Source organism: Herpailurus yagouaroundi, unplaced genomic scaffold (genome assembly GCF_014898765.1).
Source record: "Herpailurus yagouaroundi ecotype Mexico unplaced genomic scaffold, PumYag 387, whole genome shotgun sequence".
NCBI lineage: Eukaryota > Metazoa > Chordata > Mammalia > Carnivora > Felidae > Herpailurus > Herpailurus yagouaroundi.
In genome coordinates, this window is record NW_024412604.1 from 391402 (window position 1) to 413332 (window position 21931).

At 50.2% G+C, this 21931-nt stretch overlaps 1 protein-coding gene across 4 annotated transcripts in view; it reads left to right on the forward strand.

Moving 5' to 3' along the window:
- Positions 1-21931, forward strand: part of CFAP100 (cilia and flagella associated protein 100) — a 51390-nt gene that overhangs the window by 19085 nt on the left and 10374 nt on the right. For 2 of the 4 annotated variants that reach the window (XM_040463264.1, XM_040463262.1), the window contains exons 5-13: positions 1797-1989; positions 4135-4202; positions 4292-4455; positions 4666-4746; positions 5214-5395; positions 5774-5806; positions 5883-6009; positions 10031-10079; positions 10165-10316. In XM_040463264.1, the coding sequence (XP_040319198.1) occupies positions 1797-1989; positions 4135-4202; positions 4292-4455; positions 4666-4746; positions 5214-5395; positions 5774-5806; positions 5883-6009; positions 10031-10079; positions 10165-10316 (1049 nt within the window). Of the gene's footprint in view, positions 1-1796; positions 1990-4134; positions 4203-4291; positions 4456-4665; positions 4747-5213; positions 5396-5773; positions 5807-5882; positions 6010-10030; positions 10080-10164; positions 10317-10654; positions 11484-21931 lie in introns of those variants that run through there. The other 2 variants (XM_040463265.1, XM_040463263.1) reach the window with 2 other exon arrangements.

A 21931-nucleotide genomic window follows, 5' to 3' on the forward strand; every position in this document is an offset into this window, starting at 1 on the left:
TCCCTGAGCTAGCCCCGGACCCCCCTCCACCGGCCCGCGCTTTGTCTGCACCCCAGCATAGTCTGTCTTGCCTCCCCACCCAAGAGCCCACTTGCCCACTCCCACCTGCCGTGGCATGGCTGGAGCGAGCAAGCGTCACTGCAGCCAGGCTCAGGGAGGACTCACCAGCGGGCATCTTCACTGAGAAGTGCTCAGCATGGGCCAGGTTTCTGGGACATGGTCTCAGGCACATGCCTATGACCAGCCCTCCCGGGCTGACTCTGTCTACTTCAACTCATGGCTCAGTATCTGAGATTCCTCGGAGAACTGGCTCCGGCCGAGACCCCAACCGAAGACACAAAAGGAAATGCACGTTTTCAAGGCCCTACTCAGACCTCCCTGCCCCACCAACTGCCTAGAAGCTCTGTGGGGGCCACCATCAGTGTTTTCCCCATCCTGCTGCCATGCTGTGCACCCACTCATGCCCTGGAAGGAGACACTCCCACAAAGCCACACCGAGCAGCACACACTTCTGCGAGGCCTCCAAGTGGGCAAATACAGCAGAAACACACACAACTTTCTCTGACGGACTTAGAGACCTTCCTCCAGGGCAGGATTATCTCTTCCCAGCCTGGCCCTGCTTCCACGGTCGCTTCTGCCTTCTTCCTAAACCCCCCAAACATGGCACCCGTCCCCCCCCCCCAGCACAGCCCTCCCCCCTCAATCCCGCACCCCAGCAGAGCCCCCCCAATGTCACATTGACCCCAAGCAGCTGCCCAGTTTCTTCTAAGTGCAGACCCTCTGCCACTGGGAATCTAGGTGATATTTCCCCAGCTTTGCTGCACGGAGGTCCAATCTAGGGGCCTCGGGCTGGGTCCCGCCACAGATGTGGTTTCCCTAAGCAGCTTTCTAAGCATTCATTGCTGCACCTGGCAGCCCTGGGGAAAGGACTGATGAAGAGAAGAGGATTTGTGCAGGCCTGTCTGATCCTGCAGGCTGAGGTGCCTGGGCCATGGAAGGATGTGGAGAACCCCCAGGGCTTGGGCTGCAGGAAGGGCCGGGCTCCCCTGAGGGGGCCTTTGGCCTGCACTAGTCCTCAGGGAAGAAAAGCCCCCATCCCCACGCCATCCTGGGGTCCCCCCAAGCTGAGGGCTCAGGGACGGGAGCAACGCTGGGGCAGGTTGGAGGCCAGGCTGGGTGGAGAGGAGCGGATCCCCGGCGACCTGCCCGCCGCCGCCAGCTCTGACTACCGAGCTTGCAGACCAAACTCGGGATTTCGAGTTTCTTTTGGAGACTCACAAGATCTAGCTTCCCGGAACCTTCGGTGTGTCCGATTTAGCAAATCACAATTTGAGAATATGAGAATAGTGTGAATGAATTTCAGGAGGAACCATCGCTTAGTGAGTATGTCCCTGCACTACTGACCTGGAATGCAAACCTGGCTCGGCATCCTGTACTTAATCTGGCAACCCCACCCCCACCTCGCCCTTAACCCCCGCTCTCAGCCCCACTGCCTTCTCACCCCGGGAGCTGTGCTCAGAGCCCCCAGGGGCGTTTTCCCCGGCAGACAGCTCCGCAGCCCCCTCTGCGCGCAGCAATGCTCAGCCCCGCCAAGTGCACCCCCACCCTGACCCAAGTGCGCCCCCCCGGGCAATTCCCCCTTCACCTCCCCGCGCCGCATGCGCGTCCCCTCAAGGCTGTGCGACCCAGGGACAAGGCGTCGCCGCCGATGGGAGGACGCTGGTCCCAGGCGCGGTGGGCGAGGGGGTGGAAGTGGTGGCCGGCCCCGCCCGACCCCGGCCGACCCCGCCCAACAGGAGCGGGAGCAGAAGAAGACGCTGCAGATGCACCAAAAGATGACCTACGCGTCCAAAGTGTTGGCCAAGCACACCAGCCTGCGTCGCGAGCTGCAGCTGGAGGACGAGATGCAGGACCAGGAGGTGCCCGCCGAGGCGGAGCGGCTGCGCGCCTTCCACGACGACACGGCGTGGAAGCTCTCCATGACCAAAGGTGGCCCCCTTCCCCAGCGTCGGGTCTTGACCTCTGGGCGCGCACAGTGCTGTTCACGTGCTCGGAGAGGCAGGGCTCCGATGCAGTGGGGAAGGAGGGTCGTTTCTGTGTCTGACCCCGCCTCCCTCCATCACAGGGATGGATTCCAGCCGGACTGCCAATCTAAAAGCCTTTGAATCCCAACGTTGCTTGCATTCGGAAGGTTCCCGTGCACGTGAAGGCAGATTGCGCCCATATAAAATATAGTCCCTTAATATGGTGGAGGGAAAGAGCATCAGTCTGGAACCAGGTTCCCTGGGTTCAGATGTCAGCTTCAGCACTGAATGCCCTCGCCGTCCTGGGCCAGGTGTTCACCTCCTCTGCACGGCAGTTTCCTCTCCGGTCTGATGACAGTGGCGACCTCGTGGGTTGTGGGATTCAGCGTCTTTAGATGCTAGGCGGAAGTCCTGTGTGTGTGTGTGTGTGTGTGTGTGAGAGAGAGAGAGAGAGAGAGAGAGAGCTGTTATTAATTTTATGACCCAGCATTAATACTCTACCAGCCCAGATGATAGAGTCCTGGAACCCAACTGGTGTACTGAATGTGAATATTAATCCGAGACCCCCCAGCCTCGACCCCCTGACCCCGTGGCTTGTTATATGGGGGAACAAAGCCCCTGAGCTCACTTTGACATTATGTGTGCCGAGCTCTGCATGAAGAGACACAGAACTGCACTTTTTTCCTTTTGGTCTCTACCCTCCATTCCAAGATCTGGGAGAGGAAGCTGGTCTCAGTGGGAAGACTGGACCCAGCAGGTTTAGGCACCAGACCTGTCGGTATCCCAGATTTGACTTGCAGTGAGGACCTGGGTCTCCTTGAGGGAAGGGCCTTCCCACAAGATGGGCCAGGGAGGCAGAGGCCCAGCTGGGTCTCTGCCAGGCTTCTAGGCTTGAAACACCACTCCTACACCACACTAGGGTCTTCTGGAACGGAGAGGGTTTAAGAGATGAGGCAGAGAGTCACATGGCTCTGCTGTCCTTTCCTTGGCTCCTGGTCTCTCCAAAGTCAGGACGTCTCTGGGCTTTCCTCTCCAGAAAGACCAGGGAAAGAGGATCCCGTGGCCCTTTGCCCTCTGCTTTTGCTCCAGAAGGTCTTACAGGGGCCCACCTTAACTTTCTCCCCCTGGCTTCCCGCCTGGTGTGTAGACCTAGCTGATGAGGGTTTTTGGGGTGATAGTGGGGCCCATGCGGCCCGGAACCAAAGACCAAGAAAGAATTCTTGAAGACATCTTTGGTGCAAAAAGGTGATTTTCTTGAAGCATGGGGACAGGACCTGTGGGCAGGAAGAGCTGCCCGGGGACCATGAGGAGACACTGGGGGAGGTAGAGGCCAGCGGAAGTTTCCAGTGAGATTTTCACGAGCTAAAGAAGACTCACAGGATACTGGAGGCCTAGCTAGTGTCAAGCTAAGGTTGTTTTTACCTCTAGCAAAGCAGTAGCAGTAAGACAGCTCCTGCAGAAACTTACTCTGCCCGCCTCAGGTATCTGTCAATGGGCGGCAGGTTATAAGGACATTTAGTTCTGCCATTTCCTTCTGTCTTTGTTTCCCACATCGCTATGGAGACTTAGGTCCCGAAGGACTGTGATGCTCTATCAGTTAACCATTTGTTTTTCCCCTTTCCTTTGTTCTTGGGCCGCCTGGGCGGGGGTGTTTGCGGCCTATCAGCTTGCCTTATGCTCCCTCATCGTAGCTACTATCTAAACTGGATCCTGGGGACTTAGAGCACCCCAAATAGAGATCATGCTGCCGTGTTTTTCTCTCCCCATCCCTTTGCAGTTCCTGGCCCAATAGGTCTTTCATTATTAGGTGCAGCTGGGTGAAACTTCCTGGGCAGGGCTGTCCAGAGTCTCACTCCTGGTGAAAAGAGTACTACGGCAGGAGAGGCTCAGGCCAGACTCAGGAAAGGACTTCCCACCTGGCCCGATCTCCAGCAGTGGAGAGTGTGATATATCCACAGAGCCTCCTCTCCTGTTGCTAGAGACGGAGCCCAGTCTCCCAGAGTCCCCGTAACAACCTGGGCCTCACAGCAGAGCAGGTGCCTGGAGAGGTATCCCGGCCGGTCTGGGTCTCTCTCGCCCTGCCCACCCCGCCCCTCTCCTCTCTTTGCAGAAAAGAAGATGGAATGTGATAACCTGAACAACTACATCAACCAGAAGCGCCAGATGTTCCGCATCCAGGTTGGCCCAGCTGTGCTGTGGGGGGGGGGGGGTGCCCAGGCGGGGTCTGTCCCAGTGAGGGGTGTGACTCCCACTCTGGTGGCCCTCAGTACGCCCTGGACATGAAGCAGCAGGAGATCCAGCGGCTGGAGCTGCTGGTGACCAAGGAGGAGGCAGAGCTGGAGCGGGCAGAAAGGTCCCTGGAGAATGACGCCGCCCTGTTCGAGGAGTTCCTCCGGGAGAATAATCGGAGCTCGGTGCAGGCCCTGAAAGCGTGAGCCCACACGGAGGGCCCCCCAGTGCTCGTGGGGCCTGAGCACCTGCGCCCACGCTAGCCTGCAGCCCGCCTGCCCCCCATCCCCTCCCCCCACCACCTGACCCTGGCAGCTCCCCCCACCCACCGCCCCGCCCCAGGGCGGTGTATATGCCCCCTTTAACAGTTTTGCGACTGGCACCCTGCTCCCATCCCCATCCCCACCTCCAGGGCTGAGAAGGAGACCAAAACAAAGGTGGAGAAGATCTTGGAAATCCGGGACCTGACCACCCAGATCATGAACATCAAAAGGTGAGCGCGGAGGGCAAGCCACTGAGGTTGGCCTGCCGCCACTTCCCTCTGTCATTCGCCCCCAGCCAAAAGAAGCCCCCACGCAGGGCAGACCTCGTGGCTTTGCCTCTCAAACCTAAGTGGTTCAGGGACTCAAAGCCCTGCGGGACACAGCTGCACATTTTACAGAGGAGGTGACAGGGTCCAAGAGAGATCCAGTGACTTTCCCAAGGCCACAGCACCAGGAGGCAGGCTCACTTGGAGACCAGGGTCCCCAGGGTCAGCTGCAAGTCCAAAGTCACAGAGGGTTATACCTGTGGAGGTGTGACCCACGTCGGTCCCCAGCAGGCCAGTGTCCTCTCCCAGGCACACCTGTCCCCAGGAGAGCCAGGAGCACTCTGGGCTTACCCAGGCTGCAGAGGCAGTTCCCTCCGGAGGGGTCTCCCCACGAGGAGGAAGCTGACCTCCCCTCCCCCTCCCCAATCCAGCGAGATCTCCAAATTTGAAGACACTTTGCAGCATTACAAGGCCTACAAGGACTTCCTGTACAAGCTGTCGCCCAAGGAGTGGTTGGAAGAGAGGAAGGAGAAGCGTTTGGCTCTCAAAAAAGCCAAGGAGGTCACTGAGCCCCCCATAGAGAACACTTTACACTCCACGATCCGGGACAAAGGTAACAGGAAAGAAGGTAGTTCCCTGGGTCCACCCAGACCCTGTGCCCTGTGGTAGTGGCCTTGGAGGTGTCCAGGCCACAGGCTGGGCCCCTTCAGTGCCTGTAAAGCCCCAGCCAGGGGCAGCAGCTGCCCCTTAGGGCCCACACATTCCCTCAGGGAAGACAGGGCCATCTCTAACTCAGACCCAAGGGGTTTTCCTCCCTTGTAGGTCTTTCTGAAACTGCGTGGGCCCTAAAACTGTGTGGGGGCCCTGAAACTGTGGGGGCCCTTTCTGAAACTGTTGGGAGGGCCCCAGGGAGCCCTGTGCCCTCAAGCAGTATTGCTGAAGGCCTTGCTCCAGTGGAAGCCATCCGAAACCCCTCCCTTGTTTCCTGTAGAACCAGGGACCAAGGGCAAGACAGGCTCCAGAGGAACGTGGCTGGCGCAAGCTGGAGGGGCCCTGCCCCGGGCTGGGGCATGTGAAAACCATCCCTCTGTTTCCTCCAGAGGGGCAGGGCCCAAAGAAGTTCTGGAAGTTCCTGCAGGTGGCGCAGCTGGGGCAGATCCCGTCCAACACCCTGAACCTCCAGCATAGAAGCCAGGCCAGTGTGTATAGCGGGCTGAACGCCAAAGGGTGAGTGGGTCTGGGGTAGGGCAAGGAGGCTGGGGTAGTGGCTGGGGCCCGCTGGTGACTGCTCCCAAGTGGCTCCAGGCCAGGGGTGCCTAGGACAAGCCCAGCCTCTCCGGGAAGGGTGAGACCGTGACGAGGGGGCTGTTCCCAGCTTGAAGGGTGTATAGTCTGACTCAAGCCCCAAGATCGAGGTGTTTTCTAAACCGTTTTATTTCTGTCCGATTTGGTAACCTTCTGTCTGGGGTGGCCCACTTGGTTGCTAAAACGAGACAGTCAAATATAAACGGATGCAGGCAGACAAGTGGGTGCAGGGAGCGTCAGGGCCTTTTAAGAGAAGCCCGAGTCTGGGTTTTTACATAAAATGCTCTCTGGGCCTGGCTCCTCTCTGCTGCATGCCTGCGTGATCGTGCGCAGAAGCAGGCGTTGTTGGCGGTCGCCGCCTAGTGCCCCACCGCACGAAGCCCCACTCTCCAGGTCCTCTACGATTGGTGGCCTTTTGGGTTGTTCCCAATTCTTGGCTATTTTGATTAGAGCTGCTGCAAACATTCCAGTACTTTTATGTTGGAGCACTCTTTGCATGAGTATTTTTGTTGGAAACAAGAGTGGGAGTGCTGGTTCACGAGGCGAGTAGATGCTTAGCTTTAGCGGCTTCTGCCAAAGACCTGCCGTGGCTGCTACATTATACGCTCCAGCCAACAGGCAAGGGAGTTCCGGCTGCCCTGCCACGTCCTGTTCAGATCCGGCTATTGTAGGTCCCTTCCATTCTCGGTATTCTGGCATGGTTATTTCATAATAGAGTGTCTTGGGATGCCTGGGTGGTTCAGTCGGTTGAGCATCCGACTCTTGATCTGGACTTAGGTCGTGATCTCACAGTCCTGGGATTGAGTCCGCACCTACCGTGCGGAAACTGCTTGGGATTCTCTGTCTCCCTCTTTCTCTGCCTCTCCCCTGTGCTCTCTCTCGGCCTCTCTCTCTCAAAATAAATCAACGTTTAAAAAATAAAAGAGACTGTCTCGACAAACAGATCAGGAGATGAGGCCACTGAAATGGTAGTTTTTTTATTTTATTTTATTTTTTTTAATTTACATCCAAATTAGTTAGCATATGGTGCAACAATGATTTCAGGAGTAGATCCCTTAGTGCCCCTTACCCATTTAGTCCATCCCTCCTCCCACACCCCCTCCAGTAACCCCCAGTTTGTTCTCCGTATTTATGAGTCTCTTATGTTTTGTCCCCTTCCCTGTTTTTATATTATTTTTGCTTCCTTTCCCTTATGTTCATCTGTTTTGTCTCTCAAAGTCCTCATATGAGTGAAGTCCTATGATTTTTGTCTTTCTCTAATTTCGCTTAGCCTAATACCCTCCAGTTCCATCCACGTAGTTGCAGATGGCGAGATTTCATTCTTTTTGATTGCCGAGTAATACTCCATTGTATCTGTATAACCACATCTTCTTTATCCATTCATCCGTCGATGGGAATTTGGGCTCTTTCCATACTTTGGCTCTTGTTGATAGTGCTGCTGTAAACATGGGGGTGCATGTGCCCCTTCAAAACAGCACACCTGTACCCCGTGGGTAAATACCTAGGAGTGCCATTGCTGGGTCGTAGGGTGGTTCTATTTTTCATTTTTTGAGGAACCTCCATACTGCATTCCCAGAAATGGTAGTTTTTAAATGCAATACCACCTCACACCTGTCAGAATGGCTAACATGAACAACTCAGGCAACAACAGATGTTGGCGAGGATGCGGAGAAAAAGGAACCCTTTTGCACCGCTGGTGGGAATGCAAACTGGTGCAGCCACTCTGGAAAACAGTATGGAGGTGGCCCCAGGGGCTCAGCCTCCCCACCCCTCTCCTTTGTATCTTCTCTCATCCCTTAGGTGTACCAGCCTCTGTCCTTCCTCCTCTACGACAGCCTGGCAACCCTCTCCCATGCTTCCGTCCCCTACCTGCTCCTGAGGGCCACGCCCCTATGCGGATGACCCCCCCTTACATGTTTGTTCTCCCTACGCAACCTCCCATGTCCCCCAGCTGATGCTTCTCAGGCAGGAAGGGGACCTGAGTGCTACCAGTTTCCAAGCTCACTTTCATCTTGATGTGTCACGGTCCTGCCTTGTGAAGAAGACTGGCCACCGTTAGTGGGCCAGGCACATGCCTCGGGTTCACTTTTATCCCTGCAACCCCAGCCGGTGGGAGCTGTTGTTTACAGTTCGGTGTTGAACAGAACAGGCTCCGGGGGGTTTAGCTCTGCATGATTCCTCTACCGGGACTGCCCTCAGCCCTGGAGCTCCCACCATCCAGGCCCCATGTTGGGGCAGTCCCTCAGACTAGAGGTCTAGGATCACACTCTTCTGGGTCCCTCCATCTATTAGCCGTGTGACCAGGGTCACTGAGTACAGTTGAGCAGGTTGTGGGCTGCAGAAGGCACTCAGCTGAGAGGGCAAGTGGGAGCTAAAGTCCAGCCTACTCCCCAGACTACATCCATCTGGAGGCAGATTCTCAGGCACCTTATGGGCCAGCAGTGCCCTGCAGGTGACATGGGGCAGGTGGCTAGTTCTCAAAGCCCCATGTTCCTCATTTGCCAGAGGGACATCAATGTGTTTGGTGTGAGGTACAGGCCTGGTGAGTGATTTGGTTGTTCCTGTGGCCCTTCCTCTGAGAAGTCCTCCAGGGTTCCCCCTCAGGGCTCCCACAGAGCCCTGCACTTATCACCTCCCCATGTCAGGTGGGTCAGAGCCTGGAGTCACATGAGCCTCAGCCCAGGTTCCTAGGGGAGGAGCCCAGGCTCCTCGGGCTAGAAGCCTGCCCCACCTGCTTCTCAGCCAGCAGAACCTGCGCGTTGAGGGCAGGGGCCCAGGCCGAAGCGGGCCAGGAGGGGCGATGAGAGCAGGTTTGGAAGTCATTTGAGGTTGGGTCCCATCCAGCAGGGCCTTCGAAGGCCCACGCTGAGTGCTCAAAGCCCACGATTTTTCCAGTACCCCCGAGGGTCTGGGAGAGCCCCCGCCCCTGTGGGGTGCTCAGGGTCCATCAGAGGTGCTGCGAGTGTCACAGGATAGCCCAGTGGGACCATCAAGGACAAGTGCCAAGGCCATATCTAGATAGGGGAGGTGGGCAGAAAAGGCCCTGAAGGTGGCTCCTCGAAGGTAGGGGTGCCTGGGTGGTTCAGTCGGTTAAGCATCCGACCTCGGCTCAGGTCATGATTTCACAGCTCATGAGTGTGAGCCCTGCGTCAGGTTCTGTGCTGACAGCTCAGAGGCTGGATTCTGTGTCTCTATCTCTGTCCCTACTCTGCTCTCTCTCTCTCTCTCTCTCTCTCAAAAATAAACATTAAAGGGGCGCCTGGGTGGCTCAGTGGGTTGGGCATCCAACTTCAGCTCAGGTCATGATCTCGTGGTCCATGAGTTTGAGCCCTGCGTCAGGCTCCGGGCTGACAGCTCAGAGCCTGGAGCCTGTTTCAGATTCTGTGTCTCCCTCTCTCTTTGACCTTCCCCCCTTCATGCTCTGTCTCTGTCTCAAAAATGAAAAAACGTAAAAAAAGAATAAAATAAAATTTTAAAAAATAATAATAAATAAACATTAAAAAAAGAAGAAGAAGAATGGTCAATGAGGGGCAACCCTAGCAGTGGCAGTGGGTGCAAAGGCCCTGAGGTAGGTCAGCACCCGGAGAGACAGAAAGAGGGCGGGTAAGGCAGGAGCAGGGGAACTTCAGGAGGAGAAGGAGGCGAGGGGGGCAGCAGTGGCCCTGGGCAGCAGGTTCCAGGGAGGGGGCTGAGTTTTATTCTGTCTGAAGTGACATAAACTAACTGAATTTGAAACAGTCCCCTGACTGCTGAGTGACCATTGTGGGGCCAAGAGGAGGGCTAGTGCCCCTGCCTGGTCAGCTGGCGGGGTGAAGGAGGGGACAAGGACATAGCAGGGAGGTGCCCTGGTGACTCCAGACGGCTTCACCGCTGGGGCGGGAGAAGATGACCACCATCTCTGTGCACCAGGTCACTGCTGTCCTGACCCTGCATCTCTCTGCAGGTCAGACTCTACCACCACTATGACTGAGGACTCAGGCAGCGACGGGGAGGTCAGTGGCCACGCTCCGGGTGGGGCTGCGGAATCCGGTCCCCCTGCACCGACCGGCCAGCCCACATGCATGGCTCTGGTTGCAGGAGCTGGACCTATACTTCACGGAGCCCCAGCAGCTCCTGGACATCTTCACGAAGCTAGAGGAGCAGAACCTGTCGCTCATCCAGAACACGCAGGAGATGGAGGAGACCCTGGAGGATCTGAACTGCACCCTGAAAAACACCCAGATCCGCATGTAGGTCTCCTGCTGGGGCTGACCGGGCGGGGCAGGGGAAGCTTCTGGCCTTGGCTGTCATCCTGGGACCCTGGGATGCCACTGGGAATTGGGCTATGGCAGCCCCCCACCTTCCCCATCCAGGGCCCTGGCCCTGCCCTAGCTTTAGTTTTCTGGAAAGCTCCACAGGAAGCCTGATTCTGGGGAGAGGGCATGTCCTTTTGGGCAGAGGGGCTGTGGAGTGGGAAGAGGTCAGGTGGGTGGAGCCACATGGGGCTGGTCCCCTCCCTTGGAGCAGCCTGCAAATCAGAGGGAGGCTTCAAGGAAGGACACCCCCCCGCCCTCCCTCTCCCGTCCAGGTGCATTCTGCTGATGCCAGGCCCAGCAGGGCTGGGCTGTATCAGGCCTGTCAGAAGTGAGGAATCATCCCTTCATACCCAAACACTGACCGAGCACCCGTTCTGGGTCAGGTCCAGGTCTAGGCTCTCCAAGGATAAGGCCAGGCCCTGCCTCATTGAGCTGACATTTGACAGAGACAGGCAGACGGGCTCACGGACTGGACGTGGAGATACTGACATGTGCAAGAGGAACACAGACAATGATATGAGAGGGAGGCTGAAGTAGGGGTGGTGGCAGATAGGAGGGGGACAGGGGAGGCTCCCGGGGAAAGTGTCACTTGAACCAGGCTCTTCCTGAGCGATGGGAAGCTGCATAGAGATCTGGTGGTAGAGGGTTCCGGGCAGAGGGAAAGCAGGTGCGAAGAAGTAAGGAAGAAACCCACCCAAGACTCGGATGCCCCACAGGGAGCCATGTTCTTGAGTATCCATGTTTTGTTGGCCCGTGTTCTGCCGCGGAGAATCTCTTGCAGGTGCTGTGAAACTACTGGTTCTCGGGCGAGATTGTGTTTCCCAGAAAGCTGAGGGTAGCAGAGACAGAGGGGGAGATGAGCTGGGGAGACGCAGGCAGCCTCCCAGTTTCCAGGAACCTGGCGAGAGGACACACACACATGCATGCATAGCAGAATCCCAGAGATGCTGTCCCCTCACTGGTCTGTAGCCTGCTCAGCCATCCCTAAGTACCAACACTTTATTTCCAGAAGAGTCATAGCCTGTAGACATTAACTTCCATGAATCCAGCCCCCTCTCTCTGAGAAATATATATTTTTAAAATATATGCAGCTCACTTTCATGAGCACTCTCTCTCTCTCTCAAAACTAAACATTAAAAAACTTTTTTAAGTAATAAAAAAATAAAAATATATGCCACAAATAAACAATCTGAATAGGCCTATCTATTAAGGAAATTGAATCAACAATTAATAACCTGTAAAACAGAAAGCAGCAGACCCACATGGGTGTACTGGAAAATTCTACCAAACATTTAAGGAAAAAAATTTTACCAATTCTCTACAATCTCTTCCAGTTGATAGAAACAGGGAATACTTTCTTTTTTTTTTCTTTTTTTAAAATTTTTTAAATGTTTATTTATTATTTTTGAGAGACAGAGCATGAGCAGGGGAGGGATAGAGAGAGAGGGAGACACAGAATCTGAAGCAGGCTCCAGGCTCCAAGCTGTCAGCACAGAGCCCAACGTGGAGCTCAAACTCACAAAGTGTGAGATCATGACCTGAGCCGAAGTTGGATACTTAACCGACTGAGCCACCCAGGCGTCCCAACAGGGAATACTAACTCATTCTGTAAGACCAGCATTAACTCAATTCCAAAACCAGGCAAAGACATTAGAAGAAAAGACTACCACAGACCGGTATTTGTCATGGACACAGATGTAAAAATCCTCAACAAAATATTAGCAAATTGAATTGAACAATGTATAAGAAGAATTATAGATCATGACCACATGGGATTTTTCCCAGGTACGCAAGGCTGTTTCAACACTTGAAAATCAATTAGTGTAATCCAACACATCAACAAGCTAAAGAGGAAAAATCACATGATTATATCAATAGATGCAGAAAAAGCACTTGATAAAAATCTAACACAAATTCATAGTAAAAGCTCTCAATAAACTAGGAATAGAGGAGGACTTCCTGAACTTGATAAAAGGACATCTACAAAAACCCTACTGCTAACTTACACTTGAAGCCTTCTTGCTAAGATCAGGAATAAAGCAAGGATGTCTTCTCACCATTCGTTTCCAACATCTTACTGGGAGTCCCAGCTAATGCAATAAGACAAGAAAAGGAAATAGAGGTACAGGTTTCCCCTGCTATCAGAGTAGAACGTCCCTATAAAACCTTTCATAAGCCAAAATAGTGTAAAGCAAAGGAGCAATTACCATTAATTTATATGGAAAATTTTCTTTGTGTTCCCAGATGTGAAAAATAATCTCTCCTGGGCTTTTCCGATACCTTAGGACACCTCTTGCTAATAGATGCATGAAAAAGAGGTAAAGCACAGATGTGCAAAGACACGGTTCAAAGCTATGGCGGCTTGACGCTGAGATGCCGAATGTAGTTCCCAGGGAAGGAGCTTGGCAGGGCCAGTCTCGCTGCCTCCAGAATGGCTCACTGCACAACAGACGCTGAACACGATTGTCACTTCTTGCTTTTTTTCATAAAAGTGAAAATCCTCTGCCATTTTCTTTCAGTTAGCAAAAACAGGTACTAATGCAGGTCTTTCCGTTCATTGAAAAGGAGAGTGACCTAATATGAAGCTTAGAAAAGTGGGGAATGCCTAAATACAGATGGGGAAGAAAGAAATAAAACTTTGTTGGCACATGACATGATCATCTATGTAGAAAATCTCAAAGTATCAACAAAAAACTCCTAGACTGGTAAGCCATTCTAGCAACGTTACAGAATACAAGTCCCCTATAAACAAGTTCATTTCCTATGTACTAGCAATAAACAAGTGGAATTTGAGATTGAAAACACAATAATACCATTTTCATCAGCACCCTCAAAAAAGAAATGCTTACAAATCTAACAAAACATGCACAAGATGTATATGAGGAAAAATATAAAAATCTGATGATGGATCAAAGAATTAAATAAACAGATGCTTCACCTTTATAGGTAAGAAGTTTCAATACTGTCAAGATACCAGTTCCTCCCAACGTGATCTATAGATTTAACACAGTCCCAGTCAAAAGGCCAGCAAGTTATTTTGTCAATATCGACAAACTGATTCTAAAGTTTACACAGAGGCAAAAGACCCAGAATAGGTAACACATTTTTAAAGGAGAAGAAAAAAGTTGGATGACTCACACTACCTGAGTTCAAGTCTTACTGTAAAGCTACAGTAATCAAGACCTGTGCTACTGGCAAATAATTCAGTGGAACAGAATAGAGTAGCTCAGAAACAAACCCATCCAAATCTGTCAGCCGATCTCTGACAAAGGAGCAGAGGCAATACGGTGGAGCCAAGATACTTTGCAACAAGTGGTGCTGGGACGACCAGACGTCCACATGCAAAAAATGAATCTAGGCACGGACTTGACACCGTTAATAAAAAACTAACTTAAAATGGATCGTTGACCTAAGTGTAAAATGTAAAACCATAAAACTCCCAGAAAATAACATAGGAGCAAATCTAGATGATCTTGGGTGTGGTGGTTTTTCAATACAATACCAAAGTGACAATCCATGAAAGAAAGAATTGATAAGCTGGGTTTCATTGACATTAAAATTTCTGCTTTATGAAAGGCAATGTCAAGAGAGCTGAGAAGACCAGCCATAGGCTGGGAGAAAATATTTGTGAAATACATATCTGATAAACATCTCCAAACTATACAAAGAACTCTTAAAATTTAACAATAAGAAAACGAACGGGGTGCCTGGGTGGCTCACTTGGTTGGGGGTCTGACTTCGGCTCAGGTCATGGTCTCACAGTTCGTGAGTTTGAGCCCCGCATCGGGCTCTGTGCTGACAGCTCAGAGCCTGGAACCTGCTTCACATTCTGTGTCTCCTTCTCTCTCTGCCCCTCCGCCACTTGTGCTCTCTCTCCCTGTCAAAAATAAACATTAAAAACAAAAGAAGAAGAAAATGAACAACCTGGTTTAAAAATGGGCCAAACACCTGAACAACACTTCATCATCAAGAAGATATAGAGAAGGCAAATAAACATATGAAAAGATGTTCGACATCAGATGTCTTAAGGAATTGCAACTTAAAACAAGATTCTGCAATATACACCTACTAAAATGGACAAAATCTAAAAGACTGACAGCACCAAACGCTGGTGAGGATGTGGAGCAATGGGAACTCCCTTGGTCGTTGGAGGGAATGCAAAATGGCACAGCCACCTTAGAAGACAGTCTGGCAGTTCCTTACAAAGCTAAACGATCCAGCAGTCTCGCTCCTTGGTATTTACCCAAAGGAGTCAAAAACTTATGTCCACACAAAACCCACATGTGGTCATTTATGGCAGCTTTATTCATAATTGCCAAAACTTGGAAGCAACTGAGATGCCCTTCAGTAAGTAAACAGATAAACAAACTCAGTACACCCAGATAGCATATCATTCAGTGCTGAAAAGAAATGAGCTACGAAGCCACGAAAAAACATGGAGGAACCTTAAAAGCATACGTATTACTAAGTGAAAGAAGCCAGTCTGAAAGGTGACTACTGAGTGATCCCAGCTATAGGACATCCCAGAAAAGGATAACTATGGAGATGATAAAAGGACCAGGGGTTGCCAGGGGTTGGGGGGCGGGGGGAGGGATGAGTGAGTGGAGCACAGATGATTTTTAGGGCAATGAAACAAGTCTGTGTGACACCATGATTACATGTCCTTATACATTTGTCTAAATCCATGGACTGTACGACACTAAGAGTGAACACCCGTGGAAACTGTGGACTTTGGGTGATAATGACGTGTCGGTGTGGGTTTACCGATTGTAACAAATGTATGTCGGCGGTGGGGGAGGCAGGTGGAAGGAGAGGATATTTTGGAACTCTCTGTACCTTCTGTTCATTTTGCTTTTAAAGACGAAGTCTCTACTAAAAAATATATACAGGGGCACCTAGGTGGCTCAGTCGGTTAAGCGTCCGACTTCAGCTCAGGTCATGATCTCACGGTTCGTGAGTTCGAGCCCCACATCGGGCTCTGTGCTGACAGCTCGGAACCTGAAGTCTGCTTCAGAGTCTGTGTGTCCCTCTTCTCTCTGTCCCTCCCCTGCTCGCGCTCTGTCTCTCTCAAACATAAAATAAACATTAAAAATTTTTGTTTCGGGGATCCTGGGTGGCTCAGTCGGTTGAGCATCCAACTTTAGCTCAGGTCATGATCTCACGGTCTGTGAGTTCGAGCCCCGCGTCGGGCTCTGTACTGACAGCTCAGAGCCTGGGGCCTGTTTCAAATTCTGTGTCTCCCCCTCTCTGCCCCTTCCCCGCCATGCTCTGTCTCTCAAAAATGAATAAATGTTAAAAACATTTTTTTTTAATTTTTGTTTCAAATATATACAACAGTAAACGAAGAGTCTGTTCCAACACTGGAAGGAAGAGCGGCCGTGTTAGAGAAAATGTCCAAAAACAAACAAACAAAAAAATCCCAGAATTCCTCACTGCAAAGTTCTTTGTGATAGGCAGGAACTAGAAACAGCACACGTGCCCACAGCAGGGAAGTGGACAAACCATTACTGCTGCTGTAGCAAAGGACTGCACAGTTTATTCCCTCACAGAGAGAGGCCGGAGTTCCAAAGTGGGCCTCACTGGGCTACCATCAAGGCATCAGCAGGACTTTGTTCCTCTCTGGAGGCTGAAAGGGAGATCCTTTTGTTACCTTTTCTAGCTTCCGGAGGCCACCCAGGCCCCTTCCATTTTCAAACCAGCAACGCCAGCCGAGGCTTCTCACACCGTGTCACCCCTGACCCTCGTTCCTGCCTCCTCCTTCCATTTCTGAGGACCCTTGTGATGACCCTGGGCCCTCCTGGGCAATCCAAGATCATCTCCCCAGCTCCAGGTTTGCTAGTTTGCAACCTTAACTCTATGTGCAGCCTTGGTTCTCCCTTGCCAAGTCATATACTATATCCACAGTGTCCTGGGATTAGGCATGGACATGTAAGGGGGGCCATACACACCATAGAAATCTATTCAGCAAGAAGAAAAGAACAACGTATTAAGACAACGTGGCAACAACGTGGATGAACCTCACAAACATTATGCTGAGGAAGAGAAGCCAGGCGCCAAAGATGACCTACTATATTATTCATTTGAAGTGCCAGAACCAGGTATTGGTTAACGGTTGCTGCGTAACAAACCATCCCAAAACTGGGCTCACTGTAACACATATATTATTTCGCTCTTTCTGTGGGTTGGGAATCTGGCCAGTTGGGCTGACTCCTCTGCTGTGGGGCCTCTCACGGATTGCTGTCCAGGTGGTAGCTGGGCTGTGGCCATCCCACGACTGCACTTGGGGAAAGAGCCGCTTCCAAACTCACCCATGTGGCTGTTGGCAGGATTGGATTGCTTGCTGGCTGGAGGCCAAAGGACACTCTCCGTCTCTTGCCACATGAGGTCTCTGAAAAGGCAGCTTGTTTCTTCAAAGTGCGCAAGCTGAAAAGCCACCAGAGAGTCTGCAAGCAAGATGGAAGTCACGATCTTATGTAACCTAATCTCAGAAGTCACATCCCGTCCCACATTGAATTGGTTAGAAGCAAGACACTGGGGCCAGCCCACATTCAAGGCTGTGGGTAACTTTGAGAAGACAGGTGTCACTAAGGTCCATCTCATAAGGGAAAAAAATGAATGGCGACATCAGCCCATTGGATGCCCGTGGCTAGGGAAGGGGAGGGAGTTGATACAAAGGGGCATAAGGAAACTTTTGGGGTGATGAAAAGGTTCTATGTCCTGATTATGCTGGTCCTTACATAGGTGTTTAAATTTGTCAAATCTCATCAGTTGGCACATAAATTGGGTGCATTTTCTGATAAGTAAATTAAACCTCAATAACAATATTTTTGGCAAACATAGGATTTTTTTAATGTTTATTTATTTTTGGGAGACAGATCATGACATGAGCAGGAGAGGAGCAGAGAGGGAGAAGAAGACACAAAATCCGAAGCAGGCTCCAGGCTCTGAGCTGTCAGCACAGAGCCCGACATAGGGCTTGAACCCATGAACCATGAGATCATGACCTGAGCTGAAGTTGGACACTTAACCAACTAAGCCACCCAGGCGCCCCAGACTTTTTTTTTTTTTTTTAATGTAGGACATTTTAAGGCTGTCTTTATCACTCACCTGTCTACATTGACTAGGTACATAAGGGCTGTAGGACGAGCCATCTCCTGCCTCCTTGGTTGAGAGAACAGCATCATTCATTCTTGGCCAGGGAGGACTGGGGTGAGGTGGGCAAGGCACCCAGGACATAACATTTTAGGGAGGTACATGTGTGACCCCAAAGGTGAGCACTTCCTTGGATTTTGTGCACTGTGTCCCAGCCCTATTCTCTGCCCGCCTTGCTGTGATTTGTTTGAGATGCTCACTCTACAGTCCCTCCAGTGAGGGCCAAGAGGAGCCCAGCCCCAAAAGACAGACCCATGGATGCAGAAGGGAGCACAAACACCCCAGGACAGCCTGAGGAAAGCTGCAGAGCCTGATCACCAGCGTGAGCTCCTCACTTCCAGCAGCCAGACAGCACAGAGGTGATGGGACCCAGGAGAAGAAGGCGAGCAGAGCCACTCAAGTGAGAGGAAGCCCAACCCCCCCTGGATTCAAGAAAAGAGAAACGAAGCCAGAATCCCTTCCTGGAAACCATGCAAACCTTCCTCCTGGAGAAACTAGCCCAACCAGGAGGTCAGAAAATAAGCAGGAAGGAACCCAGAAGAACCCCCAGACACCTAAAAGCTGCAGTGAGCCAGAGGTGGGGGTGAGGGTCAGCCTTGCAGCAGCCGGAACCGCCACAGCGAGGCCAGCAACACACAAGGCACCGCAAGCTTCAGAAAGCACTTGCCAGCGCTGACTTCTGGCTGAGGCAAGACCATGTATGGGCCGAGTCTTGGCAGTCTTTCTAGGCACCTGCCACCATGGCTGCACCTCAGACATGGAAGCGAGACCCCACGGCCCAGGGGAAGACCAGCCTGCACCTTTGCCTCTTGCCCAGGCTCCATCTGGACACACAATCAAAGTAGCACAACTCATCTGAAGTCCTTGGTGCTGGACTTGCCCTGATCTGGAGCCTGAAGGACAAGCGAACAGGAAAATGTCACCAGAAACACGAGAAAATGCATTCATTAAGGGGATGCGTTTGAGACATGCAAGTAAATGTAGATTCTGCAGATATCAAGAAGCAGAGAGGCACGCCTGGGTGCAAGCAAGGATTAAGGGATTAAGACCACAATAAGGACTGGATGCAGCCAGCACATGAGTCGGCAAGGGGGACAACATTAAGCTGGGGACAGGAGCTCCCAGAACTCTATAGGAAAGGACACGGAGACGAAGCGACAGGACCCCAGGGAGACGGCGCTCCGGGGTCGCGTGGAACTAATTCAGGAGATGGCCACACATGGAAGGGAGGAGCAAAAGTCAGTGCGGTGACGGATGAAAACTACCTGTACTGGAAGGCCAGGCGAACATGCAGGGAGAGGCACCTACACTGCACACCCTCTCGCAGGATTGAAGAGTGAGCAGAAGGCGCGACACCCAGGCGGACAAGGAAAACAAACGAAACATCAGGTACCCTATAAAGGAACGGAAACTAAGTGCGCGTTGCCTGTTACTCCCACGCTCCTAAATGCCAGCCAGGGTCTGGCAGAGCATTGCTTTTGAATTCGTTGGGGTGAAAGGGGTCTCTATTTCATTCTGTTTCCTTTTTCAATGTGGTCAAGTCCACATAACATCAAATTTATGTACCTTTACGTAGTGCAGCCATCCCCACCGTCCACCCCCGCTCCCCAGCTCTTTTCATCTTGTAAAACTGTTAACCAATAACTTGTTAACCAATAACTCTCCATTCTCCTGCCCCTCAGCCCCTGGCAAGCCACTGTGCTGTCAAAAAGGTTTTGACTACTCCGAGTACCTCATATAAGTGGGATCATACAAATATTTGACTTTTCGTAACTGGCTTACTTCACTTAATGTCCTCAAGGTTGATCCATTTTCCTTCCTTTTCAAGGTTGTATATAATATTCCACATTTTGTATAATAGACCACAATCTGTTTATTATCCATCCATCCATCCATCATACACACTTGGGTTGCTTCTACATTTTTAGCTATTGCAAACAATGCTGCCATGAACACGGGTATACGAATGTTTCTTCAAGACTGTTTTCAATTCCTTTGGGCATATACCCAAAAGTGGAATTGCTGGAACATACAGTATTTCTTTTTCTTGTATTGCCTCTAGCAGGTAGGAGTAGTGAAATGCCTTTCACTACTTCTACGGTGCTTTTTTATTTAAATTCAAGTTAGCTAACATACAGTGTAGTCTTGGCTTCAGGAGTAGAACCCAGGGATTCATCTCTTACATCTGACACCCAGTGCTCATCCTGAAGAGTGCCCTCCTTAATGCCCATCACCCATTTAAGCCACCCCCCACCTGCCTCTGCCCTAGCAACCCTCAGTTTGTTCTCTGTATTTAAGAATCTCTTGTGGTTTGCCCCTGTTTTTACCTTATTTTTCCTCCCCTTCCCCCATGCCCATCTGTTGTGTTTCTCAAATTCCACATGAGTGAAATCATATGATATGTGTCTTCCTCTTACTGACTTATTTCAACTAGCATAATACCCTCCAGTTCCATCCACATTGTTACCAAGGGCAAGATTTCATTCTTTTTGATGGCAGAGTAATACTACATCTTCTTTATCCATTTGCCCATCGATGGACATTTGGGCTCTTTCCATACTTTGGCTATTGATGATAGCCCTGCTATAAACATTGGGATGCATGTGCCCCTTTGAAACAGCACACCTGTATCCTTTGATAAATACCTAGTAGTGCAATTGCTGGGCCATAGGGTCGTTCTATTTTTAATTTTTTGAGGACTCTCCATACTGTTTTCCAGAGTGGCTGCACCAGTGTGCATTCCCACCAGCAGTGCAAAAGAGATCCTCTCTTTCTGCATTCATGCCAACATCTGTTGTTGCCTGAGTTGTTCATGTTAGCCATTCAGACAGGTGTGAGGTGGTCTCTCACTGTGGTTTTGAATTGTATTTCCCTGATGATGAGTGATGTTGAGCATTTTTTCATGTGTCAGTTGGCCATCTGGATGTCTTCTTTGGAGAAATGTCTATTCATGTCTTCTCCCCATTTCTTCACTGGATTATTTGATTTTGGGGTATTGAGTTTGGTACGTTCTTTATAGATTTTGGATACCAACCCTTTATCTGATATGTCATTTGCAAGTATCTTCATTCATTCCGTTTGTTGCCTTTTAGTTTTGTTGATTGTTTCCTTTGCAGTGCAGAAGCTTCTTGTTTTGATGAGGTCCCAATAGTTCATTTTTGCTTTTGTTTTCCTTGCCTCCAGAGACATGAATAAGAACTTGCTGCAACCGAGCTCAGAGAGGTTGCTGCCTGTTTTCTCCTCTAGGATTTTGATGGCTTCCTGTCTTACATTTAGGTCTTTCATCCATTTTGAATTTATTTTTGTGGTATATAGTATTTCTATCTTTAACTTTGGGATGCTATTTTATTGTAAATGGGACTGCTTTTGTTTTCCTTTTCAGATTTTTCATTATTTGTGTATACAACTGCAACTGATTCTGCTACTTCACTAAATTATTTAATTCTAACAGCTTTGTTGTGGAGTCTTTAGGGTTTTCTATCATCTGCATCTGTTACATCATCTGCATCGTCTGATTTACATCATCTTCAAACAGATGATTTTATTTCTTCTTTTCCAACTTGGATGCTTTTTCTTTCTTTTTCTTACTTAGTTGCTCTGGCTAAAACTTCCACTACTATGTGGAATAGAAGTGGCGAATGCAGGCATCCTTAGCATGCTTATTGATCTTAGAGGAACAGCTTTCAGTCTTTCACCACTGAGTATGATGTTTGCTGTGGGCTTTTCTTATATGGCTTTTATTATATGGAGGTAGTTTCCATTTTCCTATCTTGATGTTTTTTAATGTTTTGTTAAATCCTTTTTCTGCACCAGCTGAGATGATCATGTCGTCTTTTTCCTTCATTCTGTTAATGTGGTATATTATCCTGATTCCTAGCATTTTAGGAGTAAGCCTCACTTGTGTTGTATAATCCTTGTCAAATTTGGCTGAATTCTGTACGCTAATATTTTAAATTTTGTGCATGAATATTCATAAGAGATGTTGGTCTATAGTTTCTTTTCTTGTAAGTGCCTTTGACCAGCTTTGGTATCATGTTTATGCTGCTCTCATAAAATGAATTCAGGGGTGTTCCCTCTTCTTCAACTTTTGGAAAAATTTCAAAAGGATTAATATTAGATTTTTGATTACTGATTCAATCTCCTTACTAGTTATAGGCCTATTCAGATTGTCTGTTTCTACATGATTTAGTCTTGATAGATTTTGTGTTTCTAGGAATTTGTCTATTTCATTGGTTGTCCAGTTTGGAGGCACATGGCTATTCATGGTACTGATCCTTCTTATTTCTGTAGGATCAGTAGTGATGTTCCCACTTTCATTTCTCATTTTAGTAACTTCAGTCTTTTTTTCCTTAGTCCATCTAAGTTAAGGGTTTGTCAATTTTTTTGCTCTTTTTGAA